Raw genomic sequence first — 20,518 nt, 5'->3', positions numbered from 1 at the left:
AAAGCGAACCCTGCGGCTTGGCTTTGTCTCTGGACTCTGGTGGTTGCTTTTGGGTCATCGCGGGTCTGGGCATTACAGTGTGTGTCCTTAGAGTGTGACCATTTTCCCACACTCCTTCAGATTTTGGGAAGTATTTTCTTTATCTATAATTCCTAGGGAGACATTCATCTTTTTCATAGTCAACATCCATCCAATAAATATTTATTAAATAATGACTATGTGTGGAGCCCTGGCCTACATGCTTAGGGTACCTGAGAGAATCAGACACAGTTCTTACAATTTAATAGAAGGAGTAAAAGCCTCAATGGGTAAGTTCAAAGATGTGTTGTAAGGGTCAGAGTAGATGGGGATTTCAGTGTGGACACAGAGGGAGCTGTGCGGCCTCCTGAGCCAGGGAAAGGTGTTCAGGAAAGACTTTCTAGAGGGGTGGCGTGTGCATTCCAGGCAGAGCGAGCAGTCCTGGTAAATGCTGAGAAGTGGTGTGTGCCTGAAACTCAGGTGGCTGTGTGATCAGAGCAGAACTTCCTGACCCTCCATGTGGTGCCATGTGCAGAATATGCAAATGTGGATTTGCAGCACACTGAGGGGAGCTGCCTGCTGTGCATGGCCAGAGGCGATGGGCAAGGATCCCTGCTGCTGCCCAGCTGCCTGGGTTAACAGTGTCCATGCCTTAGCACACCTATAGCCCATTCAAATTCAGATCACAGGGTGTGAGCAATTAAAGTGGGAGAGGCAGGCAAGGGTCATATTATGCAGGAAGTTATATACTATGCTAAGGAATTGGATTTTATTTTGCAGGTAATGCCATACTGTTGAGACTTTTTGGCTAGGAGATGGTATGATCATCTGTGCTCTTTGGAAAGATTATTTTTGTGCAGTGTGAAAAAGAAATGGGAGGGTGGTAAGATCAACGTTATCGGCCAGTTGGGGATCTTGCTGCAATCCAAGTGAAAAATGATGAAGGCGTGTTGTAAAGATAGATGAAGAGAATGTGAGTAGAACCTGGTTACTAAGTAGTTATGAGGCATAAAAGAAAAGGGGAACCCAGGATGGATTCCCTGATTTTGTGCTTGCATGATGGGCAGTGCCATTCACCAATTCTGTGCATAAAAGAGGAGGAACAGGTTTGCATCGATATGACTTTTGTGTCTTAGATTGATATATGCTGCCTGTGTGATAGCCAAACAGAGGCATCCATTTAGCAGTTGGCTCTTTGGGGCTGGAACTGAGCAGTGAGGTCTGGGAAAGAGACTTGGATGCATGAGTCACTGGTATCTGAGTGGCAGTAGAAACCAATGAGCAATTGAAATTGCCCAGAGGAAAGGGTAGAGTGTGGAGAGGAGACTGACAGAATCTTGGGAGGATGGAGAAGAGAGAACTTCAAATGATACAAAAAGAAAAAAGAAAAACAAGAAGAAAGAGAGGGAAACTAGAGAACAAAGGAGTCAGTGCTGCAGATGTCAGGGAGGTTAAGTGGGATGACTGACCAAACCTGGATTGGACATTTAGCCAGAGTGGTTTCAGAAGAGTTGAAGAATGAGCAGAAGATGGACAAAAATGATGGTAGATTGTTTCCCAAGAAATTTGGTTGTAAAGGCAGAAGAAGGGTAGCTAAGAGGGGTACATAAGGTCAAGGGAGGATTTACTCAAACATATTTACAGGTCACTGAAAAGCATCTAGTCTAGAGGGAAGGAAAACTGGTGGGCGCATCTCCCCTAGGTGTGCAGGGAAGGGGGTCTTAGAATAGGTGGAAGGATCCCTCTGCATCTGAGACTGAAGGGAAGGAAAGTAAGATTCAAGTGGGGAATTTCCTACCTGACAGGAGAGTTTTCCTGGGGAAGTGGCAGGAGGCCAGCTTGTCTGTTGAGGGGGGGTGAGAATGGAAGTAGAGGCAGGAGTGGGGAATGGGAGAATGTAAGGAGCCAGAGGCATCTTAAACAAAGTAGGGAATGGTGCTGAGGACTCTGTTGAGGACAGAGGCATAAATGAGCAATATCAGTAACTTTCTGTGCAGTTCTCTTAAGCTATCTTGGCTGAGTGATGAGGCAGGGAGGCAGATGATTGGATAAAATCCTTGCCTGATAAAAGTTAATGTTAAGAGTTTGTACGAAAGGTGCATCAGATAGATAGGGACTAAGAGTGTCGAGGATACTGGCAGGAGTGATGCTTCCAGGGTGTCAGTTGAATGGGGAGGATGGACCAGGAGAAAAGGCAGATGTCTCAATGAGATGAAAGATCTTCTAGGGGAGGGGAGTGGGAAGGGAAATTGTGACCCTGGATTGGTGAATTGGTGGTGAATCTTCTAGAGAAGATAATACCAAGGTCCATGGTGTGGCCATGGGAGAGACTACTAAAGAGTTGTCTGGGGCATGGGTCTGGGGGAAATGGATGGATTGCCCATGTGAAGGCCACCTAAGACTTGGCATTGAGACTATAAGCCAGTAGTCTCTTGATGAGTGAGGGGCAATGATTGGAAGGACTGTGGTGACAGCAGCAAGGAGAAGGTGAGCCAGATAGCACGGATCTTAAAGGAAGTGGGCTTCACTTTTGTTCTTGCTCTTCTGTGGTCTGGAAGTGGCGAAGGGAGCCAGTGCCCCTCCAAGCCTGAGCTGGGTGCTGTGGGAGAACAAGCAGCCTCTTTTCAAGAGGAGGACTCTGAAGGACTCAACCTGGGGATAACAGGTCACACATATGTGGTGTTTTGTACAAAGAATTAGGCTGAATCTGGTAAGGTAATTGCATCTGGAAAATTTTCTGTGTATAATGAACACTTTGAAACTCTATCTTCCTAAAATTTCTCCCATTTCATGTAATTTAGGTGTGTTTATCATTTAACCCTCAAAGCACATTGGTGGCGACTGGAAGTATGGACACAACAGCCAAACTGTGGAACATTCAGAATGGCGAGGAAGTTTGCACCTTAAGAGTATGTCAATAATGTTAATAAGCCTGTTATTTGTGTTAATTCTTATTTGTGTTTTTGTTACAAAATGAGCTCTAAGTTGTTGAGTTGCTGGTTTTCAGACTGTAGTGGTGAAAGGGTATTCCCACTGGTTTCCTGGCTATTCCAAAAGACTTGGGTGGAGGTGCTGGGAAAGTCCAAGGAGCTTTTTATTTTGACTAACTTTAGTCTGCAAAACACATTAACTATAGCTTAGAACCCGTCACCATCTCTCTGGCTAAAAGGAAAGCAGGTGGAGGCTGGCACTGTTGGAAGAGGCAGAACTGGAGAACCATGACAAGAGAATCTTTAAAGCAATGACTGTGAGCACACTCTTCCCTGCCCGCTGCTCTTTGAACCATCCTTATCACAAAGTCTGAAATGAGAGAGGGGCAAGTGACCAGAGGGAGAAGGTCAAAGGGCTCTGCCCACAAAGTGAGTGCTGGTGGGGTGTGCTCTTGTGTGTCACCACCATGCGCCCAGCACCTCCCTGCGACCTGCCACCCTCCCCTTCCTCCCACCCTCCCCTTCCTCCCACCCTCCCCTTTCTCCCAAGCCAGCCCAAGTCACCGCAACAAAAATAGGGTGACCCTATGTTGTACTCAGTGGGAACAGCTGGATGGGAAATTCAGTTTCCTTGTCCTTTCAAAACTGTAAATACATTTTAAAACATGATTCGTTTCCTCAGAAAGCTTTTCTAAGAAAGTTGAAACATGGACTGAGAAAGAAAAAATTCACCATTTAAAAGTAACAGTAATGGCTTTTCTTTCTTGAATCTGAGAATCTAGCATTATTAGTGTAAGTATACTCTTTCTGTTCTCAGTTCTTTTTTTTTTTTTAAACAACAACATTACTATCTCTTCTTTCAGGCAAATGTGCAGGGAAAGGCCTCATTAATGCTGCACTTTCAACTAAAATGACTCCTTTTACAGACTGCCTAAGAGCACTCGAAGGGAGGGGTCCTGCGTGGCACACCTGTCTGCGCCAGAGAGTGCATTTGTTTTGCGTACTTAGAATTCTAATGTTCAACTACATGTTTTTGTCCTTTGAAATCAATCAGAAATATCCAGTTATAAATCAACTTCTGTATTTCTTTGTATTATTTAAAAATATAATTATGTGAATTTACTAAAATAGTGAAGGAATCAAGGGCTATACGTACTCCACCCAGGATCCCCTTACCAGAGTTCCAGAATCTGCTGTAGAGAGGGGTTTCTTCCCATTGTCTCACAGTTTGATTCACTAGCACTGGACAGTAACGAGCTGAAAGTCAGGCCAAAGGCAGGAATTTATCAATCGCTTTCATGTCAAGTTATCCTAATAATTTCCTTTTTAAAAGTAATTAGTTTTATTTCATACACTGTTTACTTTTGCACACCATGCATTATTAGCCCATGTAGTCCCCAGCTCTGTAGTGTTTCCGAGACAATGTAAAGGACGTCCTCTAGTTTCCCCAAACACAACCTCTTTCTTTTGTTTTTAATCAACATTATTAAGTTAAATGAACTAGCTGTGCGTAAGTCACTAATTTTAGTAAACTTACAGGATTGTGTAGCCATTACCAAAACCTAGTTTTCAAACCTTTCCATCACCCCAAAAAGAACCCTGTGCCCATGTGCAGACACTCCCCATCCTCACCCCAGCCAACCGCTGACCTCCCTTCCTAGAGCTCGGCCTTCTCCAGCATTTCCTTTTAGACTATGATATTGTACACTTGCAGAAATTGTTTTATCTGCTGGTATACTTGGCGGTATCTGGTCTTTTTCTAGGGACATTCTGGCGAAGTCATCTCCTTGTCATTTAACACCTCAGGAGACAGAATCATCACGGGGTCTTTTGATCATACAGTTGTAGTGTGGGACGCTGATACTGGAAGGTAATTCTTAGTTCTTAAAAATTGTTTTAACCTGGATCAGGGGGTTCAGAAAACCCTCTGTTATTTATTAGCTTAAGCTGTTCTCTATTAACTCTGCTTTGGGTTCCATAAAAATAGGACATATTGAAAATGTAAATTCATTCATTCTTTAATGATATTTCTGATTCACAAAATACGTGCATCCTTGGAATTTTGAGCAAATAATGACAAACAGCAACATAAAAGGAGAATGTTAGCAATAGTCTGGTTACATAGCTGTTATTTATTCCATGGATAATCAAATTTCAATGGCTTGTCATTATGTTAGGCATGAATATCATGTATAAATAAAACTCTTAGTTAATTTCCCAAATTTAATTTAGTCCAAGAACTTTAACTTCCTTCCTAATGCTTTTTGGTCCTAGTTGCTAGGAAGTTAACTATATTAGCATATTTGTGTTGGAAAACTACTCTTGGATTTGTCTGTGATTTAATAGAGGGGCTAATTATCAGGGGTGCCGACCAAGATGTACGCAACAAGAAATGACAGAGAAAGAAGGACCTTTCAGTTGACGTGTGGTTTCTGAACAACCAGGGTGCACTCGTCTGGTATAAGAACACTTCTCATGGCCTTTACTATTTGTTACCCATTTCTTTTTGAAATGTTGCCTTAAGTAGCATTATTTTGATAGTTTAAAATCTAAGTAACATTTTGTTGAAATGAAATTATTATTTATTTATTTATTTATTTATTTATTTATTTAATTTATTTATTTGAGATGGAGTCCTCGCTCTGTCGCCACAGGCGGAGTGCCCAGTGCACGATCTCGCTCACTGCAACTCCGCCTCCCGGTTTTACACTTCTCCTGCCTCAGCCCTTCCCGAGTAGACTGGGAACGCAGTCCGCCTGCCACCATCGCCGAAGTTTGTGTTGGGTATTCTTAGTAGAGGTGGGATTCACCAAGTTAGCCAGGAGGTCTCGATCTCCATGTCTCGTGGATCCACCCGCCTCGGCCTCCCAAAGTGGCTGGGATTACAGGCGTGAGCCACTGCGCCCTGCCGAATGAAATTATTAGTAGTTTCTTTTTGACACTAGTAAAGCCGTATTTGTTTTGTCATCAAATATATTATTTTTATAAAAACCAAATTTAGATTAGCTTACACAGATGGGGCCTTGGCCCTCATTTATTCATTGCAATATACTGAAGTAAGATATCTTTTCATTAATTTTTAATTATTTTGCGTGTAGGAAGGTAACATATCTTAATTGGTCATTGTGCTGAGGATTAGCAGTGCCTTATTCAATGGGATTGCTCCTCTAATATTAACTGGCTCTATGGACAAAACCTGCATGGTGAGCTAAATAAATATATATCTTTGCCTTTATATTGTGTCTATACTCTTTACTGTGTGCAGATATCCACTGTACATTAACTAAATTTCAAAGGTGATATAAAATTAAGATTTAATTTACAAATAATAATTGGTAATTTTTAAAAGTTTCAAGTTTTGGATTTTCCAAATTTGAAGGAATTGTGATGTAGTCAAAGCAATTGAATTTCTTCAGAGTAATATTAAATATCTTAATATTGAGAGGATTTTATTTTTATTTAATATTCCACTGTTCATTTATAGAACTTCAAATTAGTAGAAGTGACCCTCAACGAGCCTCAAACACAATGTTTCCTTGTCCTAAGTTTCTTATCTTAAAAAATGGTTACTAAAGATTTATACTATGGAATTATCGTTTGTTTATGTAACAGATATATTAATTTTATAATGTACTTTTCATTTTCTGACATTGTAGTTTTATATGAAGCTCCTAATCATTTGGATGTCCTTCCTATAAATAAGAAAGCAAAACTCTTCACCAACCAGATAAAGCATACACGCTGAGATATTTTTCTTTCTTTAATGTTAGTGGCAGATTCTAAATGTCTGACTTTGGTTTTCTGCTGTGACTAGGGTGTGCCTTCCTGAGGTTGGCTGTGGTCACTCTGGTCATGAATCAAAGTAAATCTAACTGACATGTGAGAATTACACAAGTAATATTTGCACGTTACTTAACCAGGCATAGCATGTATGAAACCACTGGCCATCTTCACACTTGAGAAAGAAAGTCATAGTCTTTTTTTTTGTTTTTTGTTGCTTTTTAATTGTAGCTGTGGAATGCTACAAATGGAAAAATGTGTGGCAACCTTAACAGGCGCCATGATGTGAAATACTAGACAGCTGGCCTTTGATTACACTGGAAAGCTTATTGCAACTGCTTCAGCGAGGTTGTGATCTGTTCATGTTTTAATTTTTGAGAGTTTTATGCTTTGCTGGATGAACCATGTCAATGATTCTACACTATGGGTCATTCTTTGATGACCAGCCATGATTAAAAACCATGTCTCATCTCTGTGGTGACCAATGTATGGCCACAATGGTATGTCTATACTCTTCGCCAAACCCAACCAACACACCACCTCACCCAACACCAACACACACCCGCACCACCCGCACACAAACAAACATGTAATGTGTACATGTATACAATGTAAATATAAATGCTGTAAATGTAATACAATGTCTGTGGTCACCTGCCTAGATAACCAGGTATATGAGGTCTTTGTCCATCTTCTTAATATCTGTATTATGATGCATATGCTGGTCATCTCCATGATTATTAGTATTATATTATTTTGACGATGGCGTCTCACTCTATTGCCCAGGCGGAGTGCAGTGGTGTGATCTCGGCTCAACGCAACCCTCTGCCTCCCAAGCGTTCCGATCAATTTTCCTGCCTCAGCCTCCGCTGAGCTAGCTGGGAATACAGGCATGCACACCAATGCCTGCGCAATTCTTTTACTTTTAGTAGAGAAGGGGTTTCGCTCATGTTGGCCACCCCTGGTCCTTGAACTCCCTGACCTCAGGTGATCCACCTGCCTTGCCCTCCCAAAGTGCTGCGGGATCACAGGCATGAGCCACCGTGCCCTGGCTTCCCTGATTATTATGTATGATGTTACCCTATGTTGGCCTTGTCAACTAATCTGCCATCAATGGTGCTCATACTATCTCCTTATAACCACATGTGCTGTTCCACTATGTCTACCCACACATTTCTATAGATGAAATAAGGCATAAATGATGCTATGGTATAAACAAAAAAAACAAACAACAAACACAACACCAAACAACACCATGGCTATGGTATAACATTGTCCCCTCTTTGATTACCACTGTGATTCTAACACTATGATCTCTTTTATTGATAACCATACATGGTACTATCCCAGGTGTGCTTCAATCCTGTGACAGTCACATGTGATACTACACTATATCTGTCATCTCCCTGTGGCTCACATGTGACATGATATTGTGTCTGTCTTATCACCCAAGGATCATGTTTATTTCTACACTGTATCTGCATCATCTTGTTGAAAGTTGAATATTATGCTACACTGTGTTTTCATCTACTCCTTTAAAACCACATTTGATGCTGGGCCATATCTACATCATATCCTTGATAATCATATATGATACAAAACCTTGAGTCATCTTGCTGACAAATATGTATGATACTAACTCTGTGTCCACATCATCTCATTGAAGCCACATGCAATGCTATACGACATCTTTATTCTCTCAGTGACAACCATCTGTATTGGTGTACTATGCATGCGTCATGTCCTGGATAACATTTTATGATACTGAACAAGTCATTCCCATGACAAACATATATGATGCTGTATTATGTGTCATCTCTTTGACAACCACATGTGATGATTCATTGTGTCTGCACTATTTCCCTGGCAAGTATTTATGATGCGACTCTATGGCTGCAGCATATTCCTGACAAACATGTGTTAACACTATACAACTTCTACATTATCTCCCTGACAATTTCCTGTTTTACACTAAACTGTGTCTACACCATATCCTTGATAACCACATGGTACTATACTATGTCTCCATCATCCTATGTCTCCTTGTCATCCTATGTCTCCAAGCATATGTGATGCTATACTAAGTCTATGTTATATCATGGCATCACATGCAATGCGTGATGCTATTCTATGAGGCATAGAATATGAAGTATGAACTATGTGTCATCTTCCTGAAGACACAGATGATGCTAAACTACATCAATACCATCTACCTGATGACCACGTAAGAAGCTACACTAAGTCTATGTTATCCATCTGATGGCCACATATGATGCTATATTTTATCTATGTCATGTATCTGACTACTATGTTTTAATTTACACTGTGTTTGTTATCCTCTTTATAATAATGTATGATAGTATGTTATATCTTTATCCTATTCTTTATAACCATGTATGATACTGTTCCATATCTTAGTATTTCTTAGAAATCCATGTATGATACTATAGTATTTGTACCTCATTGCCCTGGCCAACATAGTCTGCAGGGTCCACTATATCACATCGCCACCTTTAGAAAGGTGGTGATATTTTATGTATATATCCTATTGGTTCTGTTTTATACATATATATATATCCTATTGGTTCTGTTTTATACATATATCCTATTGTATTTTATATATATATATCCTATTTGTTCTGTTTTATCCTATATATAATTTTATATATTTTATGTATTTATATATTATATATTTATATATTTTTATATATTATATATTTATATGTTTTATACTATATTTACTATATGTATAATTCTGTTCATACTATATATAAATATATAACCAATAGTATATAAATACACACACACACATATATAGTATGTAACCAATATTATATAAGTATACACACACACATATTTATATATGAAGGCTGAGAAGTCTTGCGATATGCCATCTGCAAGCTGGAGAATCAGGAAAATCAGTGGTGTAATTCAGTCCAAGTCTGAAAACCTAAAACTTGGGGAACCAATAGTGTAACTCTTAGTCTGAGGCCAAAACTTGAGAGAACTGAGGAGGGCACTGGTGTCAGTCTTGGAGTCTGAGGATCTGAGAACCAGGAGCTCTGATGACTGAGGGCCAGAGAAGATGAAGATGGATGTCCCAGCTCCAGAAGAGAGAAGAATTTCATCCTTCCTCCACCTTTTATTGTATCTGGGTCCTCAATGGATTGGATGATACCCGCCCACATTGGTGAGTGTGGCTCTTCTTTACTCGGTCTAACACCCTCACAGACACACCCAGAAGTAATGTTTTAACAACTACCTGGGTATCCCTTAACACAGTCAAGTTGATGCATAAAATTAACCATCGCAATGCCACACTGTGTCTGTGTATAACCTGTTACCCACGTATGATACTATACTATATGTGCATCATCTCACTGATAACCAAATACATTGTCATGATGTTTCTGAGGTATCCTAAAGCATGTGTTATGCCTATCTTATTCTTTGGTGGTCATATATGATGTTGTACTATGACAATTTCCTTGATGATCATGTATGATGCTATATAATATATGCGTCGTGGCCAGGTGTGGTGGTTCATGCCTGTAATTTCAATAGTTTGGGAGGCCAAGGTGGGAGGATCGCTTGAGGCCAGGAGTTTGAGACCAGCCTGGGCAACATAGGGAGACCCTATCACTACAAAATATTAAAACAAAATTAGCCAGGTGTGGTGGTGTGCACCTGTAGACCTAACTACTCAGTAAGCTGAGGAAAATAACTTGAGCCTAGGAGTTCAGGGTTACAGTGAACTATGATTATGCCACTACACTCCAGTCTGAGTGATAGAGTGAGACCCTGTCTCCTTGATGAATATATTCGTTAATGAACACACGCACACATGCACACACACACCCCTCATATTCTAGACAGCCATATGTGGTGTTACATTGTTTGAAATATATTGGACAACAATGTGTGATGTTATATTATTGCTATATCACCCCTTTAATAACCCCATAAGATGCTATAATATGTTACTTTATACTATTTCTGTGTCATATTCGTAATAACCATTTATTACACTAGGCTACAATTAATCTCCAGGACAAACATATATGATACTACACTATGTCTGTGCCATTTGGAAAACAGGGTATGATGATACAATATTTTGTGTTACTTCCCTGATCACTTAATTTATGATGCTGCAATATGTCTGCTTCATTTTCATGATAAGCACCGGTGACATTACAACATATCTGTGTCAAATCCATGGTATCTTCATATGACACAAAATTATATGTCATCACCCAGATACCTTTTTTTTTCTGCATCCAATCATCTATGAGACCCCGATGCCTTGTATGGCACTATGCTATGTGTCATCTCTCTGATAACGTATGACACTGCCCTGTATCTGCATTATCTCTCTGACAACCTAAGTAAGCTTATACTATTTTGTGAGCCATATCCTTGACAATTGTATATGAAGCTATACTATGTCTCATCATGTTCTTGACAATGGATGAAACTATGCTGTGCTTGCATATATTTAAGAATCATGTATAATTTTATATGTATGTGTGTATGTATACACACATGTTTGTACACACGTGTGTATATATACACATGTATATACATATATACATGTATCTATATGTATACCCATACTATGTATATATACACACATACATACTATGTGTATACATACATATATATGTGTGTATATATAATACATATACACGTGTATATATCTAAAATTATACATGATTATATATTATGTATATATATATTACATTCTGAGATACTGGGAATTAGAACTTCAACATATGAATTTTAAAAGGACACAATTCAGCATACAGTATCACATATGACATACTGTGTATTTGCTTCTTTTGCCTGAAGACTGCATATTATTTTATGTTTTTATAATCTTCTTGAAGCCACTTAAATTACACTGTAACTTCATCATGCCCTTTACAAAGGACTGTGCTACACCTTATGGGTGACATGGCCTAGTTATTTAAGGATGATGCTACAATATATTTACTTTGTCTCCCTGATGATCATTTTATTTGTAAGAACATGTTTTCATCCTCTCCTTGGCAACAACTTGTAATTCTCCGCTACGTCTGTGTCATTGCCTTGATAACCACATGTACTCTTTCTGCATCATCTTTCTGACTACCACATATGATGTGGTATAGCATATGTCTTATATCCCTGATAGCCACATGTGATGCTGTCTTATCTCTTACCTCTCTGTAGGACCTTTATGAGATTACACTATGTCTACGTCATCTCCCTGATGGCCACAGATGGCAGCTGCATTACATGTGTGCCATCTCCCTGATCACATATGCCCCTACGCTGTCTGATTCATCTTTCTCATGACCATATATCCTGCTTCACTATGTGTAGATCCTTTCATGATAACAGTTTTTGGCTCTGTGCTGTGTCTGTGTGTGTCTGTGTGTCTATACTGTGCTACACCATGCTCTGCTCTGCTATGCCATACCATACCATACTATACTGACTTATGTGTGTACATTGTCTTTTTTGGAACCAAGTATAATGTTACATTCTGCCTCATCTCCATGGTCAACATGTATGATGTTATGTGATATCGAGATCACCTTCTTTCTCTTTTTCTTTTTTCTTTGAGACAGTCTTGCTCTGTCGCCCAGGCTGGAGTGCAGTGGTACGATCTTGGCTCACTGCAACCTCCACCTCCCAGGTTCAAGCGATTCTCCTGCCTCAGCCTCCTGAGTTATGTCACATTCTTGGTAATCATGTATGATGTTATCCAGTGTGTTGTCTCTTTAATCACTGGATGTGATGCTAAACTATGCCCGTGTCATCTGCTGTCAACAATATGTTATGCTACATACTGTATTCCTTATCTTCTTGATGATCATATATAATGATGCACTGTCTGGTATGTCTGTTTCATATCACTGGAGGCCTGGACATTGCTACACTTTGTCTTCATCATCTCAGTGATGACCGCCTATTGCGCTTCATTTGTATTCTTCATTTCCTTGAAAACAGAAGTGTTTTCCTATGTCTGTGTCACCTTGTTGAAAACCACACCTAAGCTATACTGCTGTCATCCCCTACCTGTTAATCATGTAGGATGGTATATTCTGGGTTATCTCCTTGGTGATCGTATAAAAAGCTGCCATATGTCTTCAATGATAAACATGCTGATTGTGGACTGTGCTCTTATATGTTTGCATCTGTGTGTCTTAGACAACTATGTGTGCTATAATATCATGCCAAATCTCCTTGGCAACCATATGTGATGCCACATTTTGGGTCCTATCACTGATGGTCATGTTTGGTGCCCCAAGACATCTGCATCATCTCTGACCGCTATGTGTTGTACAATATTGTCACTGCGTATAGCATCCTAAATGCTACAAAGGAGCATGTAACATTTGACAAGCATGTATATTGCTAAACTATTTCTCTGTCATCTCCTTTACAATCACAATCGTGTATGAGTCTGTACTATATCTGAATCATCTCCTAGATAACAAAGTGACGTGCAATTTTAGGATTCATCTTTCAGAACCACACATGAGAAGATCATCTTCTTGATAATGATTTGTGACACTATCCTTTGTTTGGGTTATATTGTGTTAAAACATGACTGCATGATATCATTCATATCCACATGTGATGTTATACTATGTGTACTTCATTTCCTTAAAAACTATAGATGATATTATACTAAGTTATCGCCTTTGTAACCATGTGTTATACCTCCCTATTTCTGAGTCATCACCTTGATAAGCACATGTGACATTATACTGTCCCTTTCATCATGGGTAATGTTTTTGTCCTTGGTAACCACATATGATGCCTGCTGTTTATATGGACCAGCTCCTTTGTGACATTTATGATGCCATAATATAAGTTATTTCCATGAGGAAAACCTACAGTGCTACATTTGTGTAAGTCATCTCCTTGATATTCATGTATAATGCTATCCTATGTGTTATTTTAAAATTACCATATGTGATGGTACTCTACATGTACATCATCCCACTGATAACCATGTGATACTGTAAGTGTATCATCTCCTTGGAACTAGGTATGGTTCTAAAATCAATCTTTGTAGAGTCCTTGTACAACACATATATCCCTGCACTATGCCTATGTCATGCTCTTGATGGCCACTAGTATGCTACAGTGTCTCTGTCATCTCCCTGATCATCATGTATGACATTCAACATGTCTACACCTTCTGCCAGAAGACAGTCAATCTATCTATCTATCTATCTATCTATCTATCTATCTATCTATCATCTATCGAGAGTCATCTCTCTCTCTCTTTACATTAGGTCTACTCATGTTCCTAAAGGCCTTTATAATGCAACAATATTTCTGTGACATTTCTTTGATAAGCACATAGGACATCACATCACATTCGTGTCTACCTCATTTACTTTATAACCATGAGTGACACTGTACTATGTCTGCACCACCTCCTTGATAAACAAATATGGTGCTATACTGCATCTTCATCATCTTTATAACCATGTATGATCTTGGAACCTGGTCTTTTCCCTGATCCCGTACTGAGGATTATCCTATATTTTGGGTCATTTCTCTGACCATAATGTATGATGCTACAATATATCTACATCGTAAACTTGATAACCATGGATGGTGCTATAATACTACATGCACCATCTCTTTGATAACCACAAACGATGCTCTACTATGTGTACCACATCTCCTTTACAATCATTGATGATCTATGTTATTTGTCACCACTTTGATTACTACTTATGATTCTACATTGAGCCATCATGTTGATATCCATATATGATGCCACTCTGTGTCATCTCTTTGAAAACCGTGTATGATGTTACACTCTGTGGACCTTACATCCAAGAAGACTACATATGATGTTACACTAGATTATGTCATCTCCCTTATCCCCCCATTTGGCATTATATTGTCTGTCTTCCTCATCTCACTGATGATCACTTATGAGGATACATGATGTCTGCTTCACTGTCTGCATTAATATGTATTGTGCTACATCTTATCAGAGTCATCACCTTGAAAACCACCCATGATGCTACATGTTTTCATCACCATCTTGAAATTTATGCTGGATTCAATACAATATCTGTCTTAGATAATGTTGCACTAATGTATGTCATCCCTTTGCCAATCACATGATATGTTTGCGTCATTGATAATCATATATAATTCTAGGCTATAGCCCACCATGACAACCACATACCATGCTATACTATGTCTGTATCACCTTTTAACATACTACATATGTTGTCACATTATGACTTTTTCACCTTGAGAGCCATGTATGATACTGCTGTACTATGGCTAAACTTCCTGATGACAGTGATGCTACATAATGTCTGCATCATACCCTTGACAAAAACATATGGTGCCACACTCTGTCTGCATCATAATTTTATTAAGTATGTGTTATGGTATAGTATTACTGCGGCACGCTTTGACAAATATATGATGCTCTGCTTTAATTCATGTCATGTAGTGATGTAAACTATATTTGCATCCTTTACTTGATGACGATATATGATGCTATACTATGATTTTATTATTTCCACAATATTCTCAAATGACAATCTATTATGGGTCATCTTTTTGATGGTAACATATGGTGTTACTCTATGTATGTGTCATCAAGTTAAGTACCATGTATATGCTATTCTATGTTTGCCTCTTTTTCTTGATATCCATAAAGTATGCTAATTTATGGGTCAGTTTCCTGATGACCATGTTTGATGCTGAAAGATGTCTGCATTATCTCTTTGAACATCAAGTGGGATTAATACTATAACTATGTCTTTTCTGCAATGACCCTGTGTGATGCTAAACTATTTATGTGATGCCTCCTTGACAATAACCTCTGATAATCATCTCCCTGAGAATGATGTGTGATGCTGTAACATACCCCGTCTGTAGTAAATCCTGTGATACTAGACTCTATTTGGGTCTTCTTAATAACGCTGAATATATGTACTATGTTTCATCTCACTACTCCCAGTTATTATGCTACAATATAATGGTCTCCGTCAACCATATGCAATGCTATCTTATGTGTCATATCCTTAATAGCCGTATATAATGCTACACTGTATCTACTTCCTCTTCTTGATAACCACATGCAATGTTATACTATTGTCTATATCATGTCCTTGAAAACTCCTTATGATATTGTGCTGTAGTTCATCTCATTTAGGACAGTTTATAATGCTACAGTGTTTGTGCCATCACCTTGAAAGTTACATATGATTATACATTATTTCTGCGTATGTTCACTATAGCTATTTTATCAGTCACATATTTCTAATAAACATCTGTGACATTTAAACCTTTGTGATTTCCCTGACAACCATGTATGATGCAACATTATGTCTTCATTGTCTTACTGAGACCCTGTATGACTATTACTCTGAAAATAATATACTGCTACACTATATCTAATATGTAATTATCTCCTTGACAACCACTTACGGTTACATACCATGTCTGCATTGTTTTAACAGCAGTACATGAATTTGTACCACGTTTACATCAATTTTAAAATAACTATGCATGATATTATGAGTAATCTCACTGATGACAGTATTTGAGGCTGCAAGATATCTGTGTCATCACCTTGATAACTATATGTGGTGCCACACTATATGTACAAAATCTGCTTGAGAAGTACATATGATGCTGTTATGACTGCATTATCTCTTTGATAACTATGTATGATGTTTAAACCAAGGTTGTTCTCTTTGATAGCCACATATTATGAATGTCCATGTGCATGTCATCTACTTGAAAACCAAGTATGATGCTATACTATTTCTCTGTCATCTCCTTGATAACCTTGTAGAGTGCCATACTATTCTGCATCATCTTCTGGACAATTACACATGATAATCATGGATATATGTCATATCCATGATGGCCATGTATACTATGTTATTTGGGTATCATCTTTTATAGTCCGCATATGACCCTACATGATGTCTCCATTATTTTCTTGATGATCATATGTGATGCTACACTATGTCTTTTTCATCTACTTGAACTTGACAATGATCACACCTCAGGCTATACTATGTCTGCATTATCTCCTTTAAATCCTCATGTGATGTACAGTATGTCTGCATTAACATTCTCCCGAGTAGCTGGGACTGCAGTCGCCTGCCACCTCGCCCGGAGAGTTTGTTTGTATTCTTAGTAGAGGTGGGATTTCACCATGTTAGCCAGGATGGTCTCGATCTCCTGATCTTGTGGATCCACCCGCCTCGGCCTCCCAAAGTGCTGGGATTACAGGCGTGAGCCACTGCGCCCTGCCGAAATGAAATTATTAGTAGTTTCTTTTTGAGCACTAGTAAAGCCGTATTTGTTTTGTCATCAAATATATTATTTTATAAAAACCAAAATTTAGATTAGCTTACACAGATGGGCTTGGCCTCATTATTCATGTGCATATACTGAAGTAAGATATCTTTCATTAATTTTAATTATTTTTGCGTTGTAGGAAGGTACATATCTTGATTGGTCATTGTGCTGAGATTAGCAGTGCCTTATTCAATTGGGATTGCTCTCTAATATTAACTGGCTCTATGGACAAAACCTGCATGGTGAGCTAAATAAATATATATCTTTGCTTTATATTGTGTCTATACTCTTTACTGTGTCAGATATCCACTGTAACATTAACAAATTTCAAAGGTGATATAAAATTAAGATATTAATTTACAAATAATAATTGGTAATTTTTAAAATTTCAAGTTTTGGATTTTCCAAATTTGAAGGAATTGTGATGTAGTAAAGCAATTTGAATTTCTTCAAGTATATTAAATATCTTATTTGAGAGGGCATTTTATTTTTATTTAATATTCCACTGTTCATTTATAGAACTTCAATTAGTAGAGTGACCCTCAACGAGCCTCAAACACAATGTTTCCTTGTCCCTAAGTTTCTATACTTAAAAAATGGTTACTAAGAGATTATACTATGGAATTATCGTTTGTTTATGTAACAGATATATTACAATTTTATAATGTACTTTTCATTTTCTGACATTGTAGTTTTATATGAAGCTCCTAATCATTTGATGTCCTTCCTATAAAAAGAGCAAAACTCTTCACCAACCAGTAAAGCATACACGCTGAGATATTTTTTCTTTCTTTAATGTAGTGGCAGATTCTAAATGTCTGACTTTGGTTTTCTCTGTGACTAGGGTGTGCCTTCCTTGATGGTTGGCTGTGGTCTCTGGTCATGAATCAAAGTAAATCTAACTGAACATGTGAGAATTACACAAGTAATATTTGCACAGTTACTTAACCAGGCATAAGCATGTCATGAAGACCACTGGCCATCTTCACACTTGAGAAAGAAAGTCATAGTCTTTTTTTTTGTTTTTTGTTGCTTTTAATTGTAGCTGTGGGATGCTACAAATGGAAAATGTGTGGCAACCTTAACAGGCCATGATGATGAAATACTAGACAGCTGCTTTGATTACACTGGAAAGCTTATTGCAACTGCTTCAGCTGATGGTATGTGATCTGTTCATGTTTTAATTTTTGGAGAGTTTTATGCTTTGCTGGATGACCATGCATGATTCTACACTATGGGTCATTTCTTTGATGACCAGCCATGATTAAAAACCATGTCTCATCTCTGTGGTGACCATGTATGGCACAATGGTATGTCTATATCATATAGCTGATAACCACATGTAATGTGTACATGTAATACAATGTAAATATAAATGTGTAAATGTAATACAATGTCTGTGTCACCTGCTAGATAACCAGGTATATGAGGTCTTTGTCATCTTCTTAATATCTGTATATGATGCTATATGCTGGGTCATCTCCATGATTATTAGTATTATTATTATTTTGAGATGGAGTCTCACTCTATTGCCCAGGCAGGAGTGCAGTGGTGTGATCTCGGCTCAACGCAACCTCTGCCTCCCAGGTTCGATCAATTTTCCTGCCTCAGCCTCCTGAGTAGCTGGGAATACAGGCATGCACCACCATGCCTGGCTAATTTTTGTATTTTTAGTAGAGAAGGGGTTTCGCCATGTTGGCCACACTGGTCTTGAACTCCTGACCTCAGGTGATCCACCTGCCTTGCCCTCCCAAAGTGCTGGGATTACAGGCATGAGCCACCGTGCCTGGCTTCCCTGATTATTATGTATGATGTTACCCTATGTTGGCCTTGTCAACTTAATTGCCATCAATGGTGCTATAATCTCCCTTATAACCACATGTGCTGTTCCACTATGTCTACCACATTTTTGTGATAAGCATACATGATGCTATGGTATACATTGTCTCTTTGATTACCACTGTGATTCTACACTATGAGTCATCTTATTGATAACCATACATGGTACTATCCCAGGTGTGCTTCAATCCTGTGACAGTCACATGTGATACTACACTATATCTGTCATCTCCCTGTGGCTCACATGTGACATGATATTGTGTCTGTCTTATCACCCAAGGATCATGTTTATTTCTACACTGTATCTGCATCATCTTGTTGAAAGTTGAATATTATGCTACACTGTGTTTTCATCTACTCCTTTAAAACCACATTTGATGCTGGGCCATATCTACATCATATCCTTGATAATCATATATGATACAAAACCTTGAGTCATCTTGCTGACAAATATGTATGATACTAACTCTGTGTCCACATCATCTCATTGAAGCCACATGCAATGCTATACGACATCTTTATTCTCTCAGTGACAACCATCTGTATTGGTGTACTATGCATGCGTCATGTCCTGGATAACATTTTATGATACTGAACAAGTCATTCCCATGACAAACATATATGATGCTGTATTATGTGTCATCTCTTTGACAACCACATGTGATGATTCATTGTGTCTGCACTATTTCCCTGGCAAGTATTTATGATGCGACTCTATGGCTGCAGCATATTCCTGACAAACATGTGTTAACACTATACAACTTCTACATTATCTCCCTGACAATTTCCTGTTTTACACTAAACTGTGTCTACACCATATCCTTGATAACCACATGGTACTATACTATGTCTCCATCATCCTATGTCTCCTTGTCATCCTATGTCTCCAAGCATATGTGATGCTATACTAAGTCTATGTTATATCATGGCATCACATGCAATGCGTGATGCTATTCTATGAGGCATAGAATATGAAGTATGAACTATGTGTCATCTTCCTGAAGACACAGATGATGCTAAACTACATCAATACCATCTACCTGATGACCACGTAAGAAGCTACACTAAGTCTATGTTATCCATCTGATGGCCACATATGATGCTATATTTTATCTATGTCATGTATCTGACTACTATGTTTTAATTTACACTGTGTTTGTTATCCTCTTTATAATAATGTATGATAGTATGTTATATCTTTATCCTATTCTTTATAACCATGTATGATACTGTTCCATATCTTAGTATTTCTTAGAAATCCATGTATGATACTATAGTATTTGTACCTCATTGCCCTGGCCAACATAGTCTGCAGGGTCCACTATATCACATCGCCACCTTTAGAAAGGTGGTGATATTTTATGTATATATCCTATTGGTTCTGTTTTATACATATATATATATCCTATTGGTTCTGTTTTATACATATATCCTATTGTATTTTATATATATATATCCTATTTGTTCTGTTTTATCCTATATATAATTTTATATATTTTATGTATTTATATATTATATATTTATATATTTTTATATATTATATATTTATATGTTTTATACTATATTTACTATATGTATAATTCTGTTCATACTATATA

General features: G+C 38.2%; 1 protein-coding gene across 3 annotated transcripts in view; it reads left to right on the top strand.

Moving 5' to 3' along the window:
• Positions 1 to 799: 799 nt before the first annotated feature.
• The window catches only part of DAW1 (dynein assembly factor with WD repeats 1), a 37,293-nt gene continuing 17,574 nt past the window's right edge, over positions 800 to 20,518 (top strand). The window contains exons 1-5 of one of the 3 annotated variants that reach the window (XM_017880322.1): positions 800 to 991; positions 2,820 to 2,927; positions 4,712 to 4,818; positions 17,221 to 17,323; positions 18,127 to 18,241. In XM_017880322.1, coding sequence (XP_017735811.1) covers positions 2,868 to 2,927; positions 4,712 to 4,818; positions 17,221 to 17,323; positions 18,127 to 18,241 — 385 coding nt within the window. In that variant the 5' untranslated portion in view covers positions 800 to 991; positions 2,820 to 2,867. The other 2 variants (XM_017880324.1, XM_017880323.1) reach the window with 2 other exon arrangements.

This window comes from Rhinopithecus bieti, unplaced genomic scaffold (genome assembly GCF_001698545.2).
Source record: "Rhinopithecus bieti isolate Rb0 unplaced genomic scaffold, ASM169854v2 scaffold_12480, whole genome shotgun sequence".
Lineage (NCBI taxonomy): Eukaryota > Metazoa > Chordata > Mammalia > Primates > Cercopithecidae > Rhinopithecus > Rhinopithecus bieti.
This window is presented reverse-complemented; position numbering and strand designations above follow the sequence as displayed.